This window comes from Tursiops truncatus, chromosome X (assembly GCF_011762595.2).
Source record: "Tursiops truncatus isolate mTurTru1 chromosome X, mTurTru1.mat.Y, whole genome shotgun sequence".
NCBI classification, from domain to species: Eukaryota; Metazoa; Chordata; class Mammalia; order Artiodactyla; family Delphinidae; genus Tursiops; species Tursiops truncatus.
In genome coordinates, this window is record NC_047055.1 from 78,125,651 (window position 1) to 78,152,952 (window position 27,302).

At 38.2% G+C, this 27,302-nt stretch overlaps 1 protein-coding gene and 1 non-coding gene across 5 annotated transcripts in view; both read left to right on the top strand.

The window, feature by feature from the left end:
- The window catches only part of KIF4A (kinesin family member 4A), a 127,116-nt gene that overhangs the window by 79,450 nt on the left and 20,364 nt on the right, over positions 1-27,302 (top strand). For all 4 annotated transcript variants that reach the window (XR_004524376.2, XM_019949067.3, XM_033849104.2 and 1 more), the window contains exons 16-23: positions 6,177-6,280; positions 7,237-7,381; positions 8,118-8,228; positions 11,976-12,059; positions 13,267-13,380; positions 22,123-22,278; positions 22,403-22,503; positions 26,710-26,839. Coding sequence is in view for 3 of the 4 variants with exons in the window: in XM_019949067.3 (XP_019804626.1) it covers positions 6,177-6,280; positions 7,237-7,381; positions 8,118-8,228; positions 11,976-12,059; positions 13,267-13,380; positions 22,123-22,278; positions 22,403-22,503; positions 26,710-26,839 (945 nt within the window). In the remaining variant the exon portion in view is untranslated. The remainder of the gene's footprint in view (positions 1-6,176; positions 6,281-7,236; positions 7,382-8,117; positions 8,229-11,975; positions 12,060-13,266; positions 13,381-22,122; positions 22,279-22,402; positions 22,504-26,709; positions 26,840-27,302) is intronic.
- Positions 27,037-27,143, top strand: LOC117310498 (U6 spliceosomal RNA). The gene has a single exon (XR_004524642.1). It is a non-coding gene; the product is annotated as a U6 spliceosomal RNA (small nuclear RNA).

A 27,302-nucleotide genomic window follows, 5' to 3' on the forward strand; every position in this document is an offset into this window, starting at 1 on the left:
TGCCTGCCGATGCGGAGGACACGGGTTCGTGCCCCGGTCTGGGAGGATCACACATGCCGCGGAGCGGCTGGGCCCGTGAGCCATGGCCACTGAGCCAGCGCGTCCGGAGCCTGTGCTCCGCAGCGGGAGAGGCCACAACTGTGAGAGGTGTGCATACCGCAAAAAAAAAAAAAAAAAGGATACATTCAGTATAAAGAAACTGTAATTTTCTTTCATTTAATCTAATACCTTACTTATGCAACAGGTATTTAATAAATAGTTAGATAATGTTATAATAAATGTGGTCCCTACTTGTAGAGAAATTTTGTTCTAATAACTATGCTGGGATTCTAAGAAAGGTACATCTCTTAGTAGACAGTCTGGGTTATAGTGAGAATTATGAAGACACTTGTAGTGGATGTCACATGACTTGGCAAATGGCTAAACTGCTTTTCCTAGTGGTAGTCCTAAGTGGCCCTTGCTAATTAATAATCAGGTCTTTACTTAAAGACAAGTCTTGGGCTTTTAGGTTGTCCACAAGGTTACCCTTGCTCCAGACCTTATTTTCCCCTGTAGCCCGGTATTTCCCATCCACAAAGGGATGTTAGCAGAACTGGTAGGGGGAAGGGTGGATTGCTTTCCCATTCAGCTATATCCTATCATCCCCAAAGTCCTATATGCTGTTCTCGACAAATCCCTGTATTAGTCATACATTTCTACCACCAGTTCCCCTAAGTTTTCAGAGTAAAAACAAGAAAAGTGTTTCTCCTAAATAATTTTCACTTTTTTTTCCATAGGGCAGAAGTTGCTTCCAAAATAATAACTGAGTTGCCAGTAGAGGTGTTATTTCCTTTTTGTTATCACAGTCTTAACTTTTTTTTTCAGTCTTAACTTTTTTGAAACTTATTTTTTATTTATGTCACACAAATGCATGTATATCATTTTTACAGGTCAAATAGTACAATGCTCAGAAAAATAAAAGCAATCTCCTGCCCTACTACCTTCTCTCCTATTCCCTAGGTTTATAGTTCAAGTTCTTTAAGCTGTTTCTTCTGACATTTACCTCCAGATTTCTAGATAAGAGTTGGTAGTATAATTATGTTACTTTAAAATTTTTGGACATTTTCAATTGACTTCCCACTATGGGAGATGGGAATATAGCTCTCTTATACATCCCCCCATGCACAGTGCCTCACCTCTATCTTTCAAAATGGTTATATCACACTTTTTGATTAAATGAATATTTAGTGTTTAAATTTTATGATTACGTAAGTTTTATAACTGAGCCACATAGTATACTATGATTCCATTTCCTTTCTTATACAGCCTTTTGCATTTCCTGAAGTTAATTTTGGGAGTTCCCTGGCGGTCCAGTGGTTGGGACTGGGGGCTTTCACTGCTGTGGGCCTGGGTCCAATCCCTGGTTGGGGAACTAAGATCCCTCAAGCCATGTAGCATGGCCAAAAATAATAATAATCATCACAATAGTAATAATAATCTCATTTTTTCATTTACTTAGTCTGCTATTTACCTGTCAATAATTTATCTCCAAACTTCTTAACAGAATTATAAAACTCCTCTCAGTAGTCAAACATACCAGGTAATTTATCAATCCATTTCTTTCTTGAAGACAACCCTCTCGGAATCTTTTGTTCTGGTTTGCTTTCTCTAGGCCTACTGCTCAGCCATCAGCCTGGGACTGTCGTCCTGGGAACCTGCTTCACTTCTCATCTCTGTATTGAAACCGATTCCATGTCTTCCTCATTCTTGGGCTACTCCTTTGTGTTGGTGGAGTACAACCCAAACAGCTTTCTGAGAAAGTGTACATGAAAGGAAAATGTTTTAAACCATTGCATGCCTGAAAATAGCTTTTTGTTGTTGTTGTGGTGGTGGTGGTGATGGTGGTGTTTCTTACACTTGTTAGTTTGGCTGGGTTTAGAATTCTACAGTGGAAATCGTTTTTCTTCAGAATTTTGAAGGCTTTGCTCCATGGTCTTCTATTTCCAATGTTGCTGTTTAGAAGTCCATTATAATTCCTGATTCTTTTTATTTGACCTGTATTTTCCTCCCCTCTGGCAACTTTCAGGATCTTTTCTTTATCCCCAAGTATTCTTTAATTTCACAATCATGTGCCTTGGTGTGGATCTGTTCTCACTTATTGTGCTTGCTGCTTGGTGGGTCCTTTCAATCTAGAAATTTGTATTCTTCTTTAGTGGGAAGTTTTCTTGTATTATTTCTTTAATAATGCCCACCTCTCTATTTTCTTTGTTTTTTCTTTTCTTTTTTTTAGTAAATTTATTTATTTTTTTGGCTGCATTGGGTCTTCGTTGCTGCACATGGGCTTCTTCTAGTTGCGGCGAGCAGGGGCTACTCTTCACTGTGGTGTGCGGGCTTCTCATTGCGGTGGGTTCTCTTGTTGTGGAGCACAGGCTCTAGGTGCGCGGGCTTCAGTAGTTGTGCACGCGGGCTCAGTAGTTGTGGCTCACAGGCTCTAGAGTGCAGTCTCAGTAGTTGTGGTGCACGGGCTTAGTTGCTCTGTGGCATGTGGGATCTTCCTGGACCAGGGATTGAACCCCTGTCCCCTGCATTGGCAGGCAGATTCTTAACCACTACGCCACCAGGGAAATCCCTGTTTTTTCTTTTCTTGCACTCCTCTTAGTCAGATATTGGATCTCTTAGATTTAGTCTCTGCTTTTCTTATCTCCTCTCTCCTATTTTCTATTTCTTTGTCTTTTTATTCCATTCTCTGGGAGATTTCCTTGCACTCCTTCTGGTGAATTTTTTTATTTGTCTATTTCTAAGATTTTTTTAAAATTCTCTAATTGTTCCTTTTTATAGCCTTCTCTTCTTTTTTTTCATGGATGCAGTGCTCATCTCTAAGGATAGAAATTAAATTTTGTTGAAGTTTTCTTCTTCCTGCCTTGCCTCTGTTTCGTTCAAATTCCCCTCTTTAGTGTGTTTGATTTGGTCTTTCATGTAAGAAGCTTTCTTCAAATTTCCAGTGATCTTTGGTTGTCCATTCATATTTAACAGTGAGACACTAATAGCCAATAGGAAGTTCTGTATGCATAGGTTTCTCTGGGCTGGTCAGTTTCCAATAAAGAAATCTTTCATTCTCTTGCCTGGAGTTGTGTGGGGAGAGTAGTAATATGCCCTATTTCTGGTAACTCAGAGGAAATGAGGGAGTTGAAGTCTCTCCAGTTATATACAGACTTTTATTTAATTCCCTATCAGTAGTATGTTACTTTATCCCTGCCTTTTGCTGTGTCTGCTGCCTATGAGTCCAGCCTGTCAGGTTCAGCCTCTCCAGAGAGGAAACCTCTTCTCCTCTTTGTGGTGCTATGGTACAAATTAGCTTGTTACTTCTTGACATTTGTCCTATAGGAGTCATAGTTTAGCTTTTTCTACTCTAATTCAGTTACCACTTATCCAAAATATTTTCCTCATCCAAAAAAGTTTGTTTATATCTCTTGACTGCTCTCTTCATCCTTATTGATTTATACCCTTTTGGGAGGTCATTTTAGTGGGTTTTCAGGAGAGAGCAAGTTAAATACATAGCTCAATCTTCCATACTAACAGGACATAAAATGCAGCCTTTTTTAGGTTGAATGTATTTTGGCCTTTCCAGGATAAACGAAGGATTAACGATAAGGCTGAGAAATTATTCCTCTCTTCTTGTACTCTTGCCTAGAAACGCAGGGACATATGTTCCCCCAGTGTACTTCTAACCCTATGAGGGGGTGCTAGTAATGATCTATAGCTATAGCTGTAATAAGATAACTTGTCCTTTTTTTCCCTTGGAATCAAATATGCTTGAGCTTCCAAACCTTAAAGTTAAAAGGAAATAAATTCTTAATGTTAACAGTACCTTTTAATCACATGTAAATGTCTCTCTTTTTCTAAGAAATAAAGGTAATTTTTTGTTCTAAACAATATTTTTCCTATCACTGTAAAGAATTGCTATAGAAAAATCTGAGGAGGTATAAGTTCTTGTTAGTGAAGACTACCATGAATTATAATAGCCCAGGAGTCAAATATTTGAATAATTTCCCTTGTGGAGCCAGTGAGACTATTAACTGAATGTGGCATACATAATGAAGAGATACTATTTTTTTACCCATCCCATTGGTAAAAATTTTGAAGTGTAGCAATATCAAATGTTCACAAGGGTGCAGGGAAATAAGTACTCTCATACATAGCTAGCGAGAGTGTAAACTGGAATAACCACTTTGGGGGACAATTTGGCAGTATCTATTAAAATTGAAAATGTGTACCCCCATGACCCTGTAATCCACTTGTCTCTACCCTAGAAAAACCTTGCACGTGTTCACAGAAGGCATGTACAAGAATGTTTCATTATGGCAACAAAAAGAATGAGATAGATCTGTATGCACTGATATAAATAAACCTCCAAGACCAAGTTTTAAAAAAAAGGCAAGTTACAGAATATTATCTACATATAATGTAACTCTGTTTATCTTTAACATATTTCAGTAAGTACACACATACACATATATATATGCACATGTGTGTGTATATATTATTTTAAAGTCTATTTATTTACATATATTATTATATATTCTAGGCATTTGCCACAATATACTTAGTAAATACACACACACACGGCATTTACATTTCTATGTAAATGTCTAGAATATGTACATGTCCATATACATAGTATGTAAGTGTCTAGGGAAAAAGTGTCTGGAAGATCTGGACCAAGCTGATGACAGTGGTTACTTCTGGAGAGAGGCCTGGAATTTTGGCAGGGGTAAGGAAGTCAAGGGGACTTGCCCTTTATATGTATTATCTGGATTATTTTTTATAAGAATGTTTTCATGTGTTACTTCTATAAGTACACACACACACACACACACACACACACACACACGTTATTGCCAGTTTAAATATACAGGGTATATAAAGCAGTGAGATTGGTTTCATTGATTAGATTGAAATGACTAAAAGTATACTTCATGGAAAATAGCTCTTGCCTATTTAGGTACAGCCCCACCTAACCTGCCTCTGCTTCTTTTTGTCATTTCAGTACTGGTCTAAGGCCCTCGTATAATCTTCTTGGCTACCAACCACTCATTCAGTCAGTTTCCTTTAATCTTTTTTTGGTTATGAGAACAGGAAGGAATCTGTTCATTGAGTTTTCCCAATCTTGGAAAAACTACCAAACTTCAGTTTCTAGAATTTGTTTTCTAAGTGCATGCAGAACTGCAGTTGCTATTGAATGCATACGTTTGAAAGTTCAGAATATAAGAATGTTTGTGCAGCTCTTTACAGTTTACAAAGTATCTTTACTTTTTATCTTATTCAGTCTTCCCAACAACCCTGTGAGGTAGGTGGTGTTAGTTGTTTACATAGATAGGAAAACTCTCGGGGGTCCCCAAGACCACCCCCAGGTTCAATGATTCACCAGGAGGACTCACAGGACTCAGTGTAAGATTTATTACAGTGGAAGTATACAAAACAAAATCAGCAAAGGGAAAGAACACATGGGGCAAGGTCTGAAGGAAAACAGGTGCAAGCTTCCAAGAGTCTTCTTCCGATGGAGTCACATAGTATGTACTTAATTCCTCCAGCAATGGGTTTTGACAACATGTGTTGTCAAAATGTTGTCTATCAGGGAAGCTCCCCTGAGCCTAGGAGTCCAGGATTGTTAGCAGCAGTAATTCATGTAGGCATTCTCTGCCTAGCACATACAAAAATTCTAGACTTCCAGAAGGAAAGCATGTGTTCAGGATAAATCATTCTGTTTGCACAGTTTAGGCATAATGAGCCACTCTTATCAGTTAGGAGATGGTGGGAATCCTACCAAAATCCAAGATCCCAGACATGAGCCGAGGTCCAACTTGCAAGCCAGGTCTGTTTTTAGGATATCAGTCTCAGGCCTGCCACAGTAACTCTTGTTTGCATAGAAACTAAGACTAAAAGAGATGAAATGGCTTTCCTTAAGTTGTTTAGATAGAATGTGCTGGACTCAAGGTTTAAACCCAGGCCTTTGGATTCCAAGTTCATACTTTTCCCACTATATAATTTCATTCTCCATCAAATCAAGTACAAATGCTTTTAGTGTGCAATCGAAGTGGTAAAGTTGAATGCCTAGTTCCTTAAGACATGAGATGTTGAAGTGATTTTCTTGCTTTGCCTTTTAATATTTTCTTTCTCTCGACCTATAACGTTTCTAGGATAACATAAAAAACCTAGAATTGGAAGTCATCAATCTGCAAAAGGAAAAAGAAGAATTGGTTCTTGAACTTCAGACAGCAAAGAAGGATGTCAACCATGCCAAGTAAGAAAAAAGTCAATACTATTATTTCAAGTCCCAAACTGTGTATGAAAAGCCATAGACGAAACAGAGAAGTGAAAGAGCCATTTCCTGCCCCTACAGGATTTAAACCTAATTATGGAGAGGAGACCTAAAACAAAAGAAAAGCTAAGGAACTGAGATTTTAAATAACATCTCATGGTGACAGTAAAAGAATGCCATAACACAGCATATGATTAGCAGCCAAATAAATTTCTTAGGCAGTAATGGCTTTAAGAGTTCAGAGGCAGGAGATATCAGTTCAGGCTGGCATGATCAAGGAAAGCTTTATAAGAAGTTAGCATTTGAGCTGTATTTTGAAAGGTTATCAGACCTACCAGACAGCAAGAGTTTCTTTGTCCCTGTGCTGATGGTAAATTAGTTTGTGAATAGAATTAATACTCAGGCTAGCAAATGAAAAATCAATCTAGCCATCCCTTAGCCGGTTAAGAATAAAACCAAGACAAATTACCAGAATATCCTACACTCCCTTAGACCTTTGCCTTTATTGGCTATTCTACCTTCTTTTTACTTAGTGATTCTGTTATATCTCTCTATAGTATCTAAAGTTCATGTTCTTAAAAGTTATGTTGAATGTTTACTTTCTATCTCAGACTTGTGTAACAATCATCGGAATTATTCCTTAGGCTCAAGTGAAGTGAAATGCCTTCAAAGAACCATCCTTTTAACGCAGAGTGGTGAGAGAGTAGTGTATTGAGGCAGCTACATTGTTACTTACGCAAAAAATTTCCTTTACTCTTTAGCTCCCAGTGTTGAGATGGTTTTGGTTGTTTGGGTGGGATTCATTATTTAAAGATGGCTATGTGACTGGCCGCCTATTTTATATATATCAAGGTTGTGAACCTGGGAGTCTAATATTATGTCTTTTGGAGTCAGACTTTGCTGCTGCTAGTCCTCATTCCTACAACATCTGTGTTTAGGTTGAGTGAGCGCCGCCGGAAACGTCTCCAGGAGCTAGAGGGTCAAATAGCTGATCTGAAGAAGAAACTGAATGAGCAGTCTAAACTTCTGAAGCTGAAAGAATCCACAGAGCATACCGTCTCCAAACTGAACCAGGAAATACGGGTAATAAACTCTCATCCTTGCATTTACCCTATAGAAACTTACAAACATAGGCGTTTTATTTAGAATTATACTACAGAGGTGTTTGCAGGTGAGGAAGTAGCAGGCAGGGCCCATCATTTCAAGTGTTTGAATCTCTACAAATGTCCCTTTTGTAGGACATTGTGCTAGCCATCTAGAATCTGAATAACAAAACTCTGCTTTGACATTCAGAGTTTTAATGTTAGATTCTCTGAAACCAAAGGGCGAGGATACCTTAATATTTAGTGGTGACATTCTGACCACTTTCCATGATCATGTGGAATAATTTTGCAAAGTGGTTGCAAAACAACAAATACATAGAGAAAATTTTCAGTCATTGAATGTTCAACTTCTGACATGTACAAAGTGGTGGTTACAGGTCATTGTACTGAAACTATTCGAATACAGTGGTTGCTAGGTAGATTTGTCCTTGAGACTTAGTAAATACTTCCTTGAAATTTCATTTATATGCAGTGAATTTAGGGCTGGATTTAGCTTGTAGGTACATTTTTTCTATTATTTCTTCAGAGCGTTCATTTGTATAGTCTATGCAAGAATAGCAAGTGGTATTGCAAACGTAATCAGAAAATCTGTTGGCAGGCTTCTCAGCTCAGCTCTGGATTTTTTTCTCTCTTCTTAATGGTTAGTCTATCCATCTGTACATCAGCCCAGAATAAGTGCAGATGACTACTATTCGTGCTGGTTTTTGTTTCTACAGGTGATGAAAAACCAGCGGGTACAGTTAATGCGTCAGATGAAAGAGGATGCTGAGAGGTTCAGACAGTGGAAGCAACAAAAAGACAAAGAAGTAATCCAATTAAAAGAACGGGTAAGTAACTACAATTTCTCAAAGTCCTACCTAATGAACCCTTTTCTGGGCTGACTAACATTAAAGCTTCTCTTCAAACAGCTGGTATCTCTAAATATATGATACATTCATGAATTTAACAACTATTTATTAAACGTCTACTACGTGCAAGATACTATCCACTAGATACCATGGAAAATAGAAAGATGAGTAGTATATGTGTTTTGCTCTTGAAGACTATCTTGTCTAAAGGGGAAAATGAGACATACGCATGATTTTCTTCAATACACGAAATAAAGAGACTTGTGCTTTACAAATAGTCTAAAATACCAATGTAATTAAGAAAGGGAAGCACACTTCCAGTTGGACTGAAAAGACCTTGAACAATAGGGAGGATTTTGATAGAGATAAATGCAGGCATTCCAGATAAATGGAAGAGCAGGAACAAAGACACAGAGATGACAACTTTGTAGGAATAGCGAATGATCCAGGTGGGATGAAAGATAGTAGGAGAAGATTCCATTGGAAAGACAAGTTGAATCTGGATTGTTAAAGATCTAGGAAGTTTGAACTGTATTTTGTTAGCAGTGTAAAGATTTTTAAGGTTTTTGAGAAACAAAGTGCTATCAGCAAAGTACTGCTTTCCAAAGATACATCTGGGAGTCAGGTGTAGAACAAACTGAACTATTGAGAAACTGGAGGCCAGAACACAAGTTAAGCAGGTATTGCGTCATCCAGAAAGATAATAAGGGCCTGAATTCGAGTAGTAACAATGTTCTTGGAAAGAACATTGGAAAGGACATTAATTTGGGGTAATTTTTAGAATTGGCCAGAATGTGATATGTTGGGTCAGGAAATGAGAGAAGTACTTCAGGAATGGTGACATGAGGAATGGTGGCATGAGGAGCTTTGTGGACTCTCTTCCCAGCAAAAGAAGCACAACTGGTGAAATGTATTGTCCTAAGGGCATACAGCAAGGAACCGATTATTCAAGGAAATCTACTAAATCTGAGTAAGAACAACAATAGTCTGTGGCATATGAGCCACGACCAACTCTCTCCCTTCATCCCCCTCAGCTCCATGTTGCTGAAGCTTTGTTTCAGGCAAGAGCAGCCAAGAGATCTGGGGATCCCTTCTTCCACCTAGCCTCCATGCAGAGGGTGGAAGCTGTATCCCTGCTGCAGAAGACCAGGACTACTGGGGTCTGACTACCATAACCCATCTAATCGTAGGATGTAGGTTCCATGTCAGGAGACCAGCCAAGAAAAATAGGGTATGCTGCCACTGGCCAGCATCCTACTCATAGAACAGAGATGTCACTCAGAGAAGTGGGCTTCTGTCCCCATCCCCAGGTCCTAAGCAGTGGTGCAGAGGATTCTGCCCAGGGGGAGGGGCAGTCCATAGGAATGCAGCTCTCCCTAAGGGGACTGACTTTATTTGGGGACAGAGTCTGGGGAAGTTAAAACCTAAAGGTGCTGTCAAAAACAATGGAAATTTTGATGGTGAGCAATTAAGAGGAGACTGGTAGCTCCATGAGAACAATAAATGAAACAGCAGTCGAAATATTCAAAGATCTAATGACTGAAAACTTTCTAAATTTGATGAAAAACATTAATCTACACATCTAAGAAGCTCAATCAACTACAAGTAGGATAAATGCAAAGAGATCAACACCCAAGACACATCATGTCCAATGGTTGAAAGACAAAGACAAAAAACTTAAAAACAGCAAGATAAAATTACTCATCACATACAAAGAAATCCCAATAAAATTAACAGCTGAATTCTCATAAGATCAGGAACAAGACAAGGGTATCCACTCTCGCCACTTCTATTCAACATTGTCCTGGAGGTTCTAGCCAGAACACTTAGGCAAGTAAAATATATGAAAGGCATCCACATTGGAAAGGAAAAAGCAAAACTATCTCTATTAGAGATGACATGATCTTGTATGTGGAAAATCCTAGAGAATCAACTGAAAACTATTAGAACTAATACATGTGTTCAGCAGGGTTGCAGGACATAAGTTCAATGCACAAAATTTGGTTGTATTTCTATTCACTAACAATTTGAAAATGAAATTAAGAAAGTTCCTTTTATAATAACATCAATAAGAATAAAATACTTAGGAATAAGCTTAACAAGTGTAAGACTTATACACTAAAAACTACATCATTGAATTAATTAAAGATCTAAATAGGGCTTCCCTGCTGGTGCAGTGGTTAAGAATCCACCTGCCAATGCAGGGGACACGGGTTTGAGCCCTGGTCTGGGAAGAGCCCACATGCTGCGGAGCAACTAAGCCCGTGCGCCACAACTACTGAGCCTGTGCTCTAGAGCCTGCAAGCCACAACTACTGAGCCCATGCACCACAACTACTGAAGCCCGCATGCCTAGAGCGTGTGCTCCACATCAAGAGAAGCCTCCACAATGAGAAGCCCACGCATCACAATGAAGAGTAGCCCCCCCTCGTCGCAACTAGAGAAAGCCTGCACGCAGCAATGAAGACCCAACACAGCCAAAAAATAAATAAATTAATTTTTTTTAAAAAGATCTAAATACATGGAACAATAATCCATGCTCATGGATGGGAAGACTTAATATTCTTAAGTTGGAATACCCCCTCAGATTGATCTACAGATTCAACACAATCCCAACCAAATTTCCTCTAGCTTATTGGTAGAAATTCACATGCTGATCCTAAAAGTCATATGGAGATGCAGGTGACCCAGAATAGTCATAACAATCTTGAAAGAGAACAATACATTTGGAGATATCACATTTCCTGATTGCAACACAACCATCACCTCACATAGTTACCCCTTCTTTTCAGTGTAGGGAGAACACTTAAGATCTACTCTCCTAACAAATTTCAAGTATACAGTATAGTAGTATTAACTATAGTTACTATGCTATACATAGATCCCCAGAACTTATTCATTTTATAACTAAAATTTTGTACCCTTTGACCAACCTTTCCCCATTTTCCTCACTGCCCCCATCCCCTCCCCAGTACCTGGTAGCTATCATTCTACTGTCTGGTTATATGAGTTTGACTTTTTTAGATTTCACATATAAGTGAGATCATATAGTATTTGTCTTTCTCAGTCTGGTTTATTTCACTTACCACAGTGACCTCCAGGTTCATCCATGTTGTTACAAATAGCAGGATTTCCTTGTATGTGACTGAATGATATTCCATTGTATATACAGTTGACCCTTGAACAACGTGGGTTTGAACCGCGCGGGTCAACTTATACATGTATTTTTTTCAATAGTAAATACTACACTACTATACTATCCACAGTTGGTTAAATCCATGGATGCAGAACCACAGATATGGAGGGCCAACTGTAAAGTTACACATGAATTTTCGACTGCATGGGGGTTGGCACCCCTAACCCCACGTTGTTCAGGCGTCAACTGTATACACGTACCACATTTTCTTTATCCATTCATTTGTCAACAGCTTAGGTCAACTTAGGTTGTCAACTTAGGTTGTTTCCATATTTGGTTATTGTGAATAATGCTGCAACGAATATGGGAATGCAGATATCTCTTCAAGATACTGATTTCATTTCCTTTGGATATATATATACCCAGTAGTGAGATTGTCAGATCATATGGTCTTTCTATTTTTAATTTTTTAAGGAACCTCCATACTGATTTCCATAAAGACTATACCATTGAAAGACTCTTCAGTTACATTATAAGGTTTTATTTTAGCTAGCTGAATAGCAATAAAAAGTCTGACTCTTTTCTTCTCAGGACCGTAAGAGGCAATATGAACTGCTCAAACTTGAAAGATGCTTCCAGAAACAGTCTAGTGTGCTCAGACGTAAAACTGAAGAGGTAAGAAAATCCAATCTGCTAGGTCAAGTGTATTATCACTTTCAGGCTTGGATGATGGCAGAGGAGTATCCCTTAAATGAGCCAGTGTCCTGAGAAACCAGGGATAACAGTCTTGACCAGCAGTTCCTGAGTCTTGATCCCTGTTTGTCATGAGCTGTCAGCAGATAAAAACCTGATGAAAATGGCACTATTCAAATAAGGATTTTTTCTAATTGGGCTTGCTTCTTTCCAAACAAAACAAAACAAAAAGAGTAATTCTGATATATGACATTTCCAGACGCTTTCAATCTGCAGTGCTTCCTTGAAATTGTGTGCCTCCCCTAGGCTCTAACGGAGTAGCTGTTCACCAGTGTTATGTACATGGAGACTTATAAATGTAGTTCCTATAAGAATTCAAACCCATAGAATTTTTTATTTTTCTTGACTAATATGCTAGAAATTAGAATGTTCTTTCTTTTTTATTATGTTAATATAAATTATTTTATTGAAGTAGAATATATATACCTAAAAAGGGCACAAATATTATGTACATCTCCATGAGTTATTCCAAAGCAAAAAAACCTGTACAACCATCAACCTAAGACAAACAAGTCACTACTAGAACCTTAGAACTTCATCCCCACCCCCACCTGTTCTCTCTCCAAATGACGAGTCCTTCCCTCTTCCTCAGAGGTAACGACTGTCCTGACTTCTAACACTACAAATTATTTTTCCTGGTTTTGAAGGGAATTACAGAGAATGAAGTGCATCTTGTTTCTTTGATTTGGTAGTAGAATTGTAATAAACACCAATGCTGTTGCACGTAGGGGTGGTTTGCTCTGAACTTGCCTTTCAGTATCTTTTGGCACAGGTATGTGAGCATTTCTGGTGAGTTATACCTAGGGGGGAAATGATGAATCACAGGGATTGTGTATGTTCAAGTTTAGTTAATAATGACAAATGATTTTCCATGGTGTTTGTACCAAAGTTTACTCACACCAGCCATGGATAAGAGTTTCAGTTGCTCCATATCCTCACTAACCTGGGGATTGTCAGTCGTTTTATTTTTCACCGTAGCCACTCCAGGGTTTAAGTAAAAGCATCTCACTGGGTTCTAATTTGTATTTCTCAGATGATTAGCTGTATGAATCATCAGATACATAATTAATGAAGAATGTTCTTCTTTCTACCCTTCAATTCAACATTACTATGAGCCATTTTTATTTAGGCAGCAGCTGCCAACAAGCGTCTCAAGGATGCTCTCCAAAAACAACGAGAGGTCGCAGAAAAGCGGAAGGAGACTCAGAGCCGTGGAATGGAAGGCACTACAGCTCGAGTGAAGGTATGGACAACTTGAACTGCCATTTGTCTTATGTACATTGGGAATAGGAAAAAATGGGAAGTAGCTTTCTTTTCGTTTAGAAGTAAACACTACAAAATCTGGAGTTCTACCTGAAAGCATTATTTCCTAAAGATATGATTATCTCTGAACGGTTGTTAAAGACCATGAGTAGTGAACCCTTTCTATCCCTGCCCCTGTTCAGTTAATTTTTAAAGTTTTATTGAGGTATACTTGACCTACAATAAATTATACATATTTAAAGTGTACAGTTTAATAAGTTTTGACACAGATATGCGCCCATTAAATCATCACCACAATCAAGATAAAGTCAATGTCCATCAGGACCAAAACTTTCTTCGTACACCTTTGTAATCCCTCCCTCCCCTCCCCAGTCTATCCCTCTACGCCCCATCTCCAGGCAGCCATTAATCTGCTTTCTGTCACTGGATTTTCTACATAGACGATCACATCATCTGCGCATAGGGACAATTTTATTTATCCTTACCCACTCTGTATGCCTTTAAAAAAAACTTTCTTGCCTTATTGTACTTGCTAGAACCTCCAATAAAATATCGAATAGAATAGGTGAAAAGAGGGCATCCTTGCTTTGTTCCCAATCTTAGAGAGAAAGCATTCAGCCTTTCACCGTTAAGTACGATATTAGCTATAGGTTTTTTGTATATGTTCTTCATCAGGTTGAAGAAGTTCTTGTCTGTTCTTAGTTTGCTGAAAGTTTTTATGATGAATAGATGTTGGATTTTTTCAAAAGTTTTTTCTGAATCTTCTTGAGCTGATCTTATGGTTTCTGATCTTTTTGAGATAATCTTCTTGAGGTGATCTTAAGATCTTATGGTTGGTTGGTTTGTTTTTATTCAGTATGGCAAACGACATTGATTTTTTTCCAACTTATTTTATTAAGGTATAACTGATGTACAGTAAGATCTACCCTTTTTACTGTAGTTCTGCAAGTTTTAACATCATATACAGGTGTATAACCACCACCACAATAAAAATATAGAGTAGTTCTATATTCCCCTATAACACTTTGTAGTCAGTTTCTCCCACATCCATATGCTGGCCCTTCACAAACACTGATCTGTATTCTGTCATTATTGTTTTCACTTTGCATTGCATCAGTGTCATATAACTGGAAACGTACAGTATGGCTTCTTTCACTTAGCATAAGGCATTTGATATTCATCCATGTTGTTGCCTGTATTATTCCATCATATGGATGTTCCACAGTTTATCTATTCGCCTGTTAAAGGTTATCTTGGAGTCTTTTTTTTTCCCTAGTTTTTGGTGATCATGAATAAGGCCACTATAAAGGCATTCACATACAGGTTTCTGTATAACAAAGGTAGTCATTTCACTTGGGTAAATACCTAGGAGTGGGATTGCTCGGTCATATGGTAAGTGTATGTTTAACTTTATAAGAAACTGCCAAGGGACTTCCCTAGTGGTCTAGTGGTAAAGAATCCACCTTCCAATGCAGAGGACGCAAGTTAGATCCCTGGTAGGGGAACTAAGATCCCACATGCCGCGGGGAAACTAAGCCTGCACACCACAACTACTGAGTGTGCGCACCTCAACTAGAGAGCCTGAGTGCTGCAAACTACAGAGCCCATGCGCCACAACTAGGGAGAAGCCCATGCGCCACAACTAGGGAGAAGCCCATGCGCCACAACTAGAGAGAAGCCCTTGTGCCTCAACAAAGAGCCCGAGAGCTGCAACAAAAGATCCCACATGCCGCAACAAAGGTCCCACATGCCACAACTAAGACCTGACACAGCCAAAAATAAAATTTTTAAAAATCTAATAATATCAAAACAAAGAAGATATACAGACTGCCAATAAACACATGAAAGAATGCTCAACATCATTAATCATTAGAGAAATGCAAATGAAAACTACAATGAGATATCATCTCACACCAGTCAGAATGGCCATCATCAAAAAATCTAGAAACAATAAATGCTGGAGAGGGTGTGGAGAGAAGGGAACACTCTTGCAGTGCTGGTGGGGATGTGAATTGGTACAGCCACTATGGAGAACAGTGTGGAGGTTCCTTAAAAAACTACAAATAGAACTACCATATGACCCAGCAATCCCACTACTGGGTATATACCCTGAGAAAACCATAATTCAAAAAGAGTCATGTACCAAAATGTTCATTGCAGCTCTATTTACAATAGCCAGGAGATGGAAGCAACCTAAGTGTCCATCATCGGATGAATGGATAAAGAAGATGTGGCACATATATACAGTGGAATATTACTCAGCCATAAAAAGAAACGAAATTGAGCTATTTGTAATGAGGTGGATAGACCTAGAGTCTGTCATACAGAGTGAAGTAAGTCAGAAAGAGAAAGACAAATACCGTATGCTAACACATATATATGGAATTTAAGGGAAAAAATGTCATGAAGAACCTTGGGATAAGACAGGAATAAAGACACAGACCTACTAGAGAATGGACTTGAGGATAAGGGGAGGGGGAAGGGTAAGCTGTGACAAAGTGAGAGAGAGGCATGGACATATATACAGTACTAAACGTACGGTAGATAGCTAGTGGGAAGCAGCCACATAGCACAGGGAGATAAGCTCAGTGCTTTGTGACGGCCTGGAGGGCGGGATAGGGAGGGTGGGAGGGAGGGAGACGCAAGAGGGAAGAGATATGGGAACATATGTTTATGTATAACTGATTCACTTTGTTATAAAGCAGAAACCAACACACCATTGTAAAACAATTACACTCCAATAAAGATGTAAAAAAAAATAAATAAAAAGTTTAAAAAAAAAAGAAAAACTACCAAATTATTTATCTAGTTGTTCAGTGCTGGTATATAGAAATACAACTGATTTTTGTATATTAACTTTTATCTTCTGACTTTATTAGTTTAGTGGCTATTTTGTAGGTTCTTTGGGACTCTCTACATAGACAATCATGCCATCTATAAATAGTTTTATTTCTTCCTTTATAATCTATATGTCTTTTATTTATTTTACTTGCCCTGTTGCATTGGCTAGGACATTCAGGATGATGTTGAATAGGAGTAGTGACAGTAGAAACCCTTCTGCTATTCCTGATCTCAGGGGAACAGTATTCAGTGTTTACCATTAAGTATGACATTAGCTATAGGTTTTTCAGAGGCCCTTTATCAACTTAAGGAAGTTCTTATCTATGCTTAGTTTTCTGTGAGTTTTTATCCTGAGTGGATATAATTTTTTTTTTTTTTTTTTGGCCACGCTGCACAATTTGCGGCATCTTACTTCCCTGACCAGGGATCAAACCCAGGCCCCCAGCAGTGAAAGTGCCGAGTCCTAACCACTGGACCACCAGGGAATTTCCAATGAGTGTGTATAAATTTTGTCAAATACTTTTTGTCTCTAGTTTGTTGATTTGGTGAATGACTTTGATGTTCAAATATGGAACCAGCCTTGCATTCTTTGAATAAGTTCCACTTGGTTGTGATATATCATCCTTTTTATGTATTATTGAATTCAACAGTACATAAAATTAAGATTTTGCTAAAATAAAATTTCGTGTAAAATTTTTGCATCTGTGTTCATGAGATATTGGTCTGTTGTTTTCTTGTAGTGTCTTTGTCTGGTTTTGGTATCAAGGCCTCTTAGAATACGTTAGAAACTATTGCCCCCTCTTCAATTGTCTGTAAGAGTTTGTATAGAACTAATATTGTTTTTTCCTTAAAAGTTTGGTACAGGGACTTCCCTGGTGGTCCAGTGGTTAAGAATCCGCCTTCCAATGCAGGGGATTGCAGGTTCCATCCCTGGTCAGGGAACTAAGATCCCACACACCACGGGGCAGCTAAGCCCACACACCGCAACTACTGAGCCCATGTGCCGTAACTACGGAGCCCATGCACCACAACTACGGAGCCCACACGCTGCAACAAAAGATCCTGCATGCCGCAACTAAGACCCGATGCAGCCATATATAAATAAATAAATATTTTTAAAAATAAAAATAAAAATAAAAATCCTTTAAAAAAAAGAAGAGGAAGTTTGGTACAGTTCACAAGTTAAGCCATCTGGACCTGAAGGATGTTTTTGTTAGTTGTTGCTTTTGGTGGGGAGGAGGGGTTAACTGTAATTCAGTTTTTTAACTGGATATAGGGTTGTTCGGGTTATATATTTCCTCTTGAGTGAGCTTTGGTAGTTTGTGTGTTTCGTCTAAATTGTCAAATTTATTGGTATGAAGTTATTCATAATATTTCTTTATTATCCTTCTAATGTCTGTAAAAACTGTAGTAATGTCCTCTATCTCATTCCTGTTATTGATATTTTGTGTCTTTTCTCCTTTTTCTTGATCAGTTTGGCTAAGGTTTATCAAAGAACCAGCTCATTCTTACAAATGGTTAAAATAGTAAATTTTATGTTATGTATATTTTACCACAATTAAAAACAGTACCCCCAAAACCCTAGCTCATTAATTTCCAATCTGACCTTTATTATTTCCTTATTTCTGCTTTGGATATAATGGGCTTTTTTTCTTAAAGGTGGAACCTGAGGTCATTGATTTGAGTTCTTTTCTTTTCTAATATAAACATTTAGTTCTATAAATTTCCCCTTCAGTACTCCTTTAATGACATCCCACAAATTTTGATAGTTATGTTTTCATTCAATTCAAAATACATTCTAATTTCCCTGTTGATTTCTTCTTTGATCCACAGTTATTTAAAATGATGTTATTTAGTTTCCAAATATTAGGAGATTTTTCCAAATATCTTTCTGTTATGATTTCTAATTTAATTTCATTATGGTTAGAGACTATCCTTTATATGACTTGAATCCTTTTGAATTTTTTGAGACTTATGGCCTAGAATATGGTCAGTCTTGGCAAATGTTCAAACTGTATGTACTTGAGAAGAATGTATATTCTGCTGTTGTTGGATAGAGTGTTCTACAAATGTCAGTCATGTTAATTTGATTGATTGTGCCATTCATTTCTACTGTATTCTTGCTGATTTTCTGCCTACTTGTTCTATCAGTTACTTAGAGATGGGTATTGAAATCTTCAATTAGAATTATGGATTTGTCTTTTTCTTATTATAGTTCTGGTTTTGCTCTGTATATTTTGAAGCTCTGTTATTAGAGGCATAAACATGTAAGATTAATTGATCCCTTTATTATTATAATAATAAGTTTATTATTATGATCATTTTTATCCCGAGCAATATCCTTTGTTCTGAAATCTTATTCTGATAATAATATAGTCCCTCCAGCTTTCTTTTTTTTTTTTTTGCGGTACGCGGGCCTCTCACTGTTGTGGCCTCTTCCGTTGCGGAGCACAGGCTTCGGACGCGCAGGTTCAGTGGCCATGGCTCACGGGCCCAGCCGCTCCGCGGCATGTGGGATCCTCCCAGACCGGGGCATGAACCCGTGTCCCCCGCATCGGCAGGCGGACTCTCAACCACTGCGCCACCAGGGAAGCCCCTTCCAGCTTTCTTTTAATGTTAGCATGGTATATTTTTTTAAAATCCTTTTAGCTTTAACCTCTTTGTGCCTTTGTGTGTTTTTAAAGTGTTTTTCTTGTAGGCAGTATACAGTTGAGTCTAGCTTTTTTAATCCAGTCTGACAATCTGCATTTTAATTGGGGTGTTTAGACCATTTACATTTAATGTGATTATTGATATGGGTTGATTTGAATCTATCTTATTGCTATTTGTTTTCTATTTGTCCCATCTGTTCTTCATTCCCTTTTCCTTGTTTTCTGGCTTCTTTTGGATCAATTGAGTATTTTTATGATTCCATATTATCTCCTTTATTGGCTTATATATGATTTTGTTTCAGATATTTTGGTGCTTTGTATATTAGGGGCATAAACATTAAGGATTAGGTTCTCTTGAATAATTGACTCCCTTACCATTATGAAATTACATTTTTTTATCCTTGATAATATTCCTCTTTTTTCTTTCAGTTTTACTGAGATAAATTGATAAACAGCACTGCAAAAGTTTAAGGTATACAGCATAGTGATTTGACTTATATACATCTTGAAATGATTATCACAATAAGTTTAGTGAACATCCATCATTCATATAGATACAAAGTTAAAGAAATAGGGCTTCCCTGGTGGCGCAGTGGTTGAGAGTCCGCCTGCCGATGCAGGGGACACGGGTTCGTGCCCCGGTCCGGGAAGATCCCACATGCCGCAGAGCAGCTGGGCCCGTGAGCCATGGCCGCTGAGCCTGCACGTCCGGAGCCTGTGCTCCGCAATGGGAGAGGCCACACAGTGAGAGGCCCGCATACCGCAGAAAAAAAATTTTTTGTGTGTGATGAGAACTCTTAGGATTTAGTCTCTTAACAACTTTTATATATAGCATACAGCAGTGTTAATTATATTTATCATGTTGTACATTACATCCCTAGTACTTACTTAATCTTATAACTGGAAGTTTGTACCTTTGACTGCCTCTCTGGTAACCACAAATCTGATCTTTTTTTCTATGAGTTTGTTAGTTTGTTTATTTTTGAAGTATAATTGACCTACAGCACTATGTTAGTTCCTGTTACACAACAGTGATTCAATATTTCTATACATTTAAAAATGATCACCATGATAAGTCTAGTTGCAATATGTCACCATACAAATATATTACATAGTTATGGACTATATTCCCCACACTGTACATTTCATACCCTTAACTCCTTTATTTTGCAACTGGAAGTTTGTACCTCTTAATCTCCCTCACCTATTTCTTTCCTCCCTCTATGCCCCTCCCCCTGGCAATCACCTGTTTGTTCCCTGTATCTATAACTGTTTCTGTTTTGTTATGTTCATTTGTTTTGTTTTTTAGATTCCCCTTATAAGTGAAATCACGCAGTTTTTGTCTTTCTCTGTCTGACTTATTTCACTAAGCATAATATCCTCTAGGTACATTCATGTTGTCGCAGATGGCAAGATTTCATTCTTACGGCTGAGTAATATTCCATCGTATATACATATATATATCTCACATCTTCTTTATCCATTCATCTGTTGATGGCAGTTAGGTTACTTCCATATCTTGGCTATTGTAAATAATGCTGCAATGAACATAGGGGTACATATGTCTTTTCTAATTAGTGTTTTTGTTTTCTTTGGATAAATACCCAGGAGTGGAATTGCTGGATCATATGGCAGTTCTATTTTTAATTTATTGAGAATCTCCATACTGTTTTCCATAGGGGCTGCACCAATTTACCTTCCCACCGACAGTGCATGAGGGTTCTCTTTTCTCCACATCCTCACCAACACTTGTTTTTGTTTTTTTACTTTTTATTTTCTATTAGAATACAGTCGATTAACAATGTTGTGACAGTTTCAGGTATACACACTGCTGTATTTAGAATGGATAACCAACACTTGTTTTTTGTTGTCTTTTTGATAATAGCCATTCTGACAGGTGTGAGGTGATATCTCATTGTGGTTTTGATTTGCACTTCCCTGATGATTAGCCATGTTGAACATCTTTTCATGTGCCTGTTGGCCATCTGTATGTCTTCTTTGGAAAAATGTCTATTCAGATCCTCTATCCACTTTTAAACCTGGTTGTTTGTTTTTGTTTGTTTGTTTGTTTTTGATGTTGAATTGTATGAGTTCTTTGTGTATTTTTGGATATTAACCCATATCAGTTATATCGTTTGCAAATATCTTCTCCCATTCAGTAGGTGGCCTTTTCATTTTGTTGATAGTTTCCTTCACTGTGCAAGAGCTTTTAGTTTGATATAGTCCCATTTGTTTATTTTTGCTTTTCTTCCCTTGCCTGAAGAGACATAGCCCCCAAAATATTACTAAGACTGATGTCAGAGAGCTTACTGCCTATGTTTTCTTCTAAAAAGATTTATCGTTTCAGGTCTTACGTTTAGGTCTTTGATCCATTTTGAATCTATTTTTGTGCATGGTGTGAGAGGGTAGTCCAGTTTGATTCTTTTGCATCTAGCTCTCCAGTTTTCCCATCACCATTTATTGAAGAGGCTGTCTTTTCCCCATTGGTATATTCTTGCCTCCATTGTCATAGATTTATTACCCATATAAGTGTGGGTTCATTTCTGGGCTCTCTATTCTGTTCCATTTATCCATGTGTCTGTTTTTGTGCCAGTACCATACTGTTTTGATTACTGTGGCATTGTAGTATAGTTTGAAATCAAGGAGCATGATACCTCCAGCCTTTGTTCTTCTTAATAATATTCTTTGATGTAAATTCTATATTATTTGATATTACTATATCCACTCCAGCTTTCTTTGATTACTCTTAGCATGGTATATCTTCATCCAAAAGTGAAAGGTTTCTCAGGGATGGTTACTTTTTTAAAAACTGAATTTAGTTAATTTTGTTTGCTTTTTTTAAAAATTCCATTCGTCTATTTTAAAGATTAATAATAGTTATCTATTTACTAAATAGAACAGGTAATCTAAATATACTTCAGTTCTATATTATGACTTGTTAAGGACAAAGGTTAAGGAGAAAGTGGAGAAGGTAAAGACAGAATACATAGAAATGCTAGGATATCTGGAGAAAGATTTTCTGCAGAAAACTTTTCTTGTGACCTTTTGGGATATTGCTGTTAAAGGCTCTTAGAGCATTATTGGGATTTTTGGTCAGTGTAGGCACAAATGGAAATCTCACTTCTAGTTACTTGGGCTCTGGTCCAAGTGAAATTAAATCTGGAGCTGAATATAGCCCATGGGCCAGAGAGTCCTCATCCCTAACCCAACATCACTGATTTATCTTCTAGAGTTGGCTTGGAAATGAAATTGAGGTTATGGTCAGTACTGAGGAAGCCAAGCGCCATCTGAATGACCTTCTTGAAGACAGAAAGATCCTGGCTCAGGATGTGGCTCAACTCAAAGAAAAAGTGGAATCTGGGGAGAATCCACCTCCTAAACTCCGCGTAAGTGCCCTATGGAAATACGTTACCAATGATCAGACTCCACACTCCCCAGAAGCCCTCACTACTTTGGAGAATTACTTTCCAAGTAGTACTTCACCCTCATCCCCACTATTCTTCTTTACAGAGGCGTACATTCTCACTTGCTGAACTGCGTGGTCAAGTTTCTGAGTCAGAGGATTCCATTACAAAGCAGATTGAAAGCCTAGAGACTGAAATGGAACTCAGGTAATGGGACTATGTCTAAGGCATTATAAAAATTTATGCCTTGAATCAAAATAGAACCTATCAATCAGTTATTCAAAAGCTTGTTTTTCAGAAGCTTTGTGATGTAGGAGAAACAAGAAAAAGTAACAATTTTTGAGCTATACACTTCACTAGACATGTTAGATACATTTTCTCATTCAGTCTCTCCCTATGAGGTATACCTTGTGAGGTAAGTACCATTCTTCTCACTTTAGAGATCTAAGCTAAAGATTCAAAGATCTTAAAAAATTTGCTGAAGTTTATACAGAACTGGGATTTGAAACTCAGTTTATCTAATTCCAAAGTCTATGGTCTTTATCATATACCACAAGAACTGACTAAAAACAAAACTTTAGAGGAACCCAAGAAATGATACCAGAAGATCAACAACCTGGGAGAAGGAGAATTAGAGATCATCAGCAAAGTAGATATAATATAATGCATAAGTAAAGTATCATGACCATTAAATGAGATTAGAAAGTAAAGTACATAGCACGGTACTTGGCATATTAGAAGTGCTCAATGAATGCTCTTCTCTTTAATCACTGTTACTTTCTTTTAAGTATCTGTGAAATCTAGAAGGAACAAAACTTTGACAGATATTTTATAGTGTCTTAGGGTAATACAATTTTATTGCCCAGAAGACCTTGGAGACCATTTAATTTGTTTTTAGCAACACATACTAGCTGTTTATCTTTGGATATGTCTTTAAGTTGCTCAACATTTGAGTTTCTGCTTTATGCCGCACTGGATGCAGTTGGGATATATAGAAAGAATAGATGGCATTGTCCTTGCTCTCGAGTAGAAACAGTATAATGACTGACAGTGGTGTGTTGGAATTGTTTGTTAAAATTTTAAGACGGTTGTAAACTGTTGAGAGCTTACAATTCCTTTGATGAGAGTATTCACACTACAGAAACTAGCAAAAGCTACAAATCAGATCTGTTTTTTTAGGTACTGTTTGTTAAACATTTACCTACACACCACTGTGCATAAGTAAATGATTATTTAAATGTAGGGCAGGTGCCAGGTAGAGGGCAATTAGACAGAGGTGACTTTAATCAAGGGAATTTCCCTAAGGGCAAGAAAGGGCATTTGATAGATAAAACAACTCTGAAGTGTTCTGGCCCACCTCTTCCAAGAAGCCTTCCCTGACTCTTCATCCCTCATTAATTTTCCTCTTCTCTAAACTCCTTCAGAACTTACAGTACTCGGTCATGTAGTATAGATGATGTATGTTATCTTTATATTTATTAATTATTTTACATTGATTAGTCTTGTCAATCTAGACAGATTGTAAGCTTGTTAAAGGAAAAGACTATATATTAGACCAGGGTTCTCAAAGTGAGGTCTACAAACTCCTGGGGTGTCACTGAGACCCTTTCAGGGAGTCTAGGTGACTCCCTGTTTTTATAATAGTATTAAGACATTGTTTGCCATTTTTACTACACTGACATTTGCCATGATAGTGCAAAAGCAACAGTGGACAAAACTGCTAACACCTTAGCTTGAATCAAACCAGTAGCACAAACCTGTACTAGCAGTCATTGAATACTTCACCACCACACACTCTCGGTTTTACTTAAAAGTCAGTTTTACTTTTGGCTTTGATAAAGCAATAAAAATTATTAATTTTATTAAATCTCAACCCTTGAGTTCAGACCTTTTTAATATTCTGTGTGACAGAATGGGAAGAACACATAAACCACTTGTGCTGATGCCGAAGGACGATGTTTCTCTCGAGGAAAAGCACTTGTGTGATTGTTTGAGGTGTGAGTTTAACGGGCCTCTTTTTTCATGGAACATCATTTTTACTTGAAAGAACGACTGACAGACAAACTATGGTTATTCAGATTTGGGTACTTGGCAGACATTTTCTCAGAAATGAACCGAGTGAGCCTGTCAAGTCAAGGAAAACAAATGACAGTGTTTGTCACCAAAAATAAAATTTGAGCTTTCAAGCAAAACTTAGAATTTTGGAAAACGTGTATCTGCCACTGTAAACTTGACAGTTTTTCATAACTTTTCTAATGAGACCAGTAGTGATATTAACAATTGTGGTCTTTTTTATATTGTGTAATGAAATGTGTTGATTTGAAGGCTCTGTATGACTGTCCAAATGACATGTTACAGAATCACGTTTGAGTAAAAGATCCATTCAGATTGCAAGTAACCACATTTCAACTAACTTTTAAGGAACTTGTTGGGTTTTGGTGTAGTCTCAAAGAAGAATATCCACAATTATCTGAAAAGGCTATTAAAATGCTCCTCCTGGGCTTCCCTGGTGGCGCAGTGGTTGAGAGTCCGCATGCTGATGCAGGGGGACGTGGGTTCGTGCCCCGGTCCGGGAAGATCCCACATGCCTTAGAGCGGCTGGCCCCGTGAGCCATGGCCGCTGAGCCTGTGCGTCTGGAGCCTGTGTTCCACAACGGGAGAGGCCACAACAGTGAGAGGCCCGCGTACAGCAAAAAAAAAAAGCTCCTCCTGGGGCCTTCCCTGGTGGCACAGTGGTTAAGAATCCGCCTGCCAATGCAGGGGACAGGGGTTCGAGCCCTGGTCTGGGAAGATCCCTCGTGCCGCAGAGCAACTAAGCCTGTGCACCACAACTACTGAGCCTGCAGTCTAGAGCCCACAAGCCACAACTACCGAGCCCAAGTGCCACAACTATTGAAGTCCACGCGCCATGAGCCCCTGTTCCGCAACAAAGAGAAGCCACCACAATGAGAAGCCCACGCACCGCAACGAAGAGTAGCCCCCACTCGCCGCAACTAGAGAAAGCCCATGCACAGCAACGAAGACCCAATGCAGCCAAAAATAAATAAAATTAAAAATAAAAAAAGCTCCTCCCAGGAATTCCCTGGCAGTCCAGTGATTAGGACTCGGCACTTTCACTGCAGTGGCCTGGGTTCAGTCCCTGGTCGGGGAACTAAGATCCCGCAAGTCGCACGGTACGGCCACAATAAAATAAAATAATAAAATAAAATGCTCCTCCCTTGTCCAGCTACATATCCATGTGCGGCCAGATTGCCTTCATTTACATCAACCAGAACATATTACAAAAGATTAAACGCAGAGGGAGATATGAGAATCCAGCTATCTTCTACTAAACCAGACATTACAGAGATTTGTAAAAATGTAAAACAATCCCACTCTTCTCACTACATTATTTTTTGTGTTGGAGAATGTTGTTGTGTGTGTGTGTGACACACACACTCCCCCAACCTGCATTCATGTCCTTTCCAGACCTTAGAATGTGACTTTATTTGGAAATAGTGTCATTGCAGGTGTAATTGTTAATGTATAATGGATTGTTTTGATTTTAAGTGAATTAATAAATGTTTTTCTCAGTTTTACTTTCTAATACTGTAAATATCTATAGGTATAACATACATGAGCTGAATTTGTTAGAGGTCCTCAATAATTTTTAAGAGTGTAAAGGGGTCCTAAGACCCAAAAAGTTTAGAACTGCTATCTTAGATTATTTTAGTACCCATCTTCTTTATAGTACCTTACATAGCACTGCATGTTATACACATGCCGGTATGCTCCCTCTCACTGGACACCTAGCAAATTTGAGAAGGAAGCTATTGACAAAACTGAAATATTGTGTACATCTTGGTCTCAGGCCATACTTGACCGTAAAGTATCTGGAAGCTATAACCAGGGTCATGGTATCTAGTTTTCGTAGAAACTTCTCAGTCCTGTGGCAGGTACTCCAAGATAACCTCTCACGACACCAGCCATAGGTATCAGTTTGGTGTTAGATTCCAGCAAAGAGCATCTACCTGTTTGTTCTTTTGAGATTTTTTTCCCTTAAGATCTCTAACCTGAATCTTGTCCTTGCATAGGTGAGCCACCACGTCACAGTTCCAGCTTAAAAGTCACATTATGGTCAATGTGCTACAACAAAAGCCTCACTAAAACAAATCTTTCCAAGTCCCACTATATGACCCACTTATTTCAACCAGTATTTAATAAAATAAAACCATTTGGTTAGTCTTAGCATCCCTTTGTAACAAGTTTTGAGATACTGTATAAAACCCTAACCAGATGACTCAATCATTATTTAAATGGTATTTAACTGATACCTCTGTCCGTGAAACTATTTGAAGTTTCTCCTCAGAGCTCTTCCCCTCTCCTTGGTGTTGAGGCTACTAGAAATAAGGCTCATTGTTTCTTTCCCTGAAGGAGTGCTCAGATTGCTGACCTACAGCAGAAGCTGCTGGATGCAGAAAGTGAAGACAGGCCAAAACACCGCTGGGAGAATATTGCTACCATTCTGGAAGCCAAGTGTGCCCTGAAATACTTAATTGGAGAGGTAAATATCTCTCTTCCTCTCAGCAATTCAGGGTCTGACTTGGTGGGTTGAAATAAGATGTTAGCCTAGAATACTATCATAGTGTTATTGCCACTGCTCATGGTAGAAACCACAATGACACAAACATTAGAGAAATAGTTTTATGGGTAAAGGTTGGTGTGGGCAAGTACAAGCCAGTCACTTAAAAATATATATGAGTGCTCGCTTCGGCAGCACATATACTAAAATTGGAATGATACAGAGAAGATTAGCATGGCCCCTGCACAAGGATGACACACAAATTCGTGAAGCGTTCCATATTTAAAAAAAAAAAAAAAAAATATATATATATATATATATATATATATATATATATATATATATATATATGAGTTGCAAGTTGATACCCATACCTGGCATATAGCAGGTGCTCAATAAATGTTCACTGTTATTATTATGAAAAATCAGGATGCCATAGTAGGCC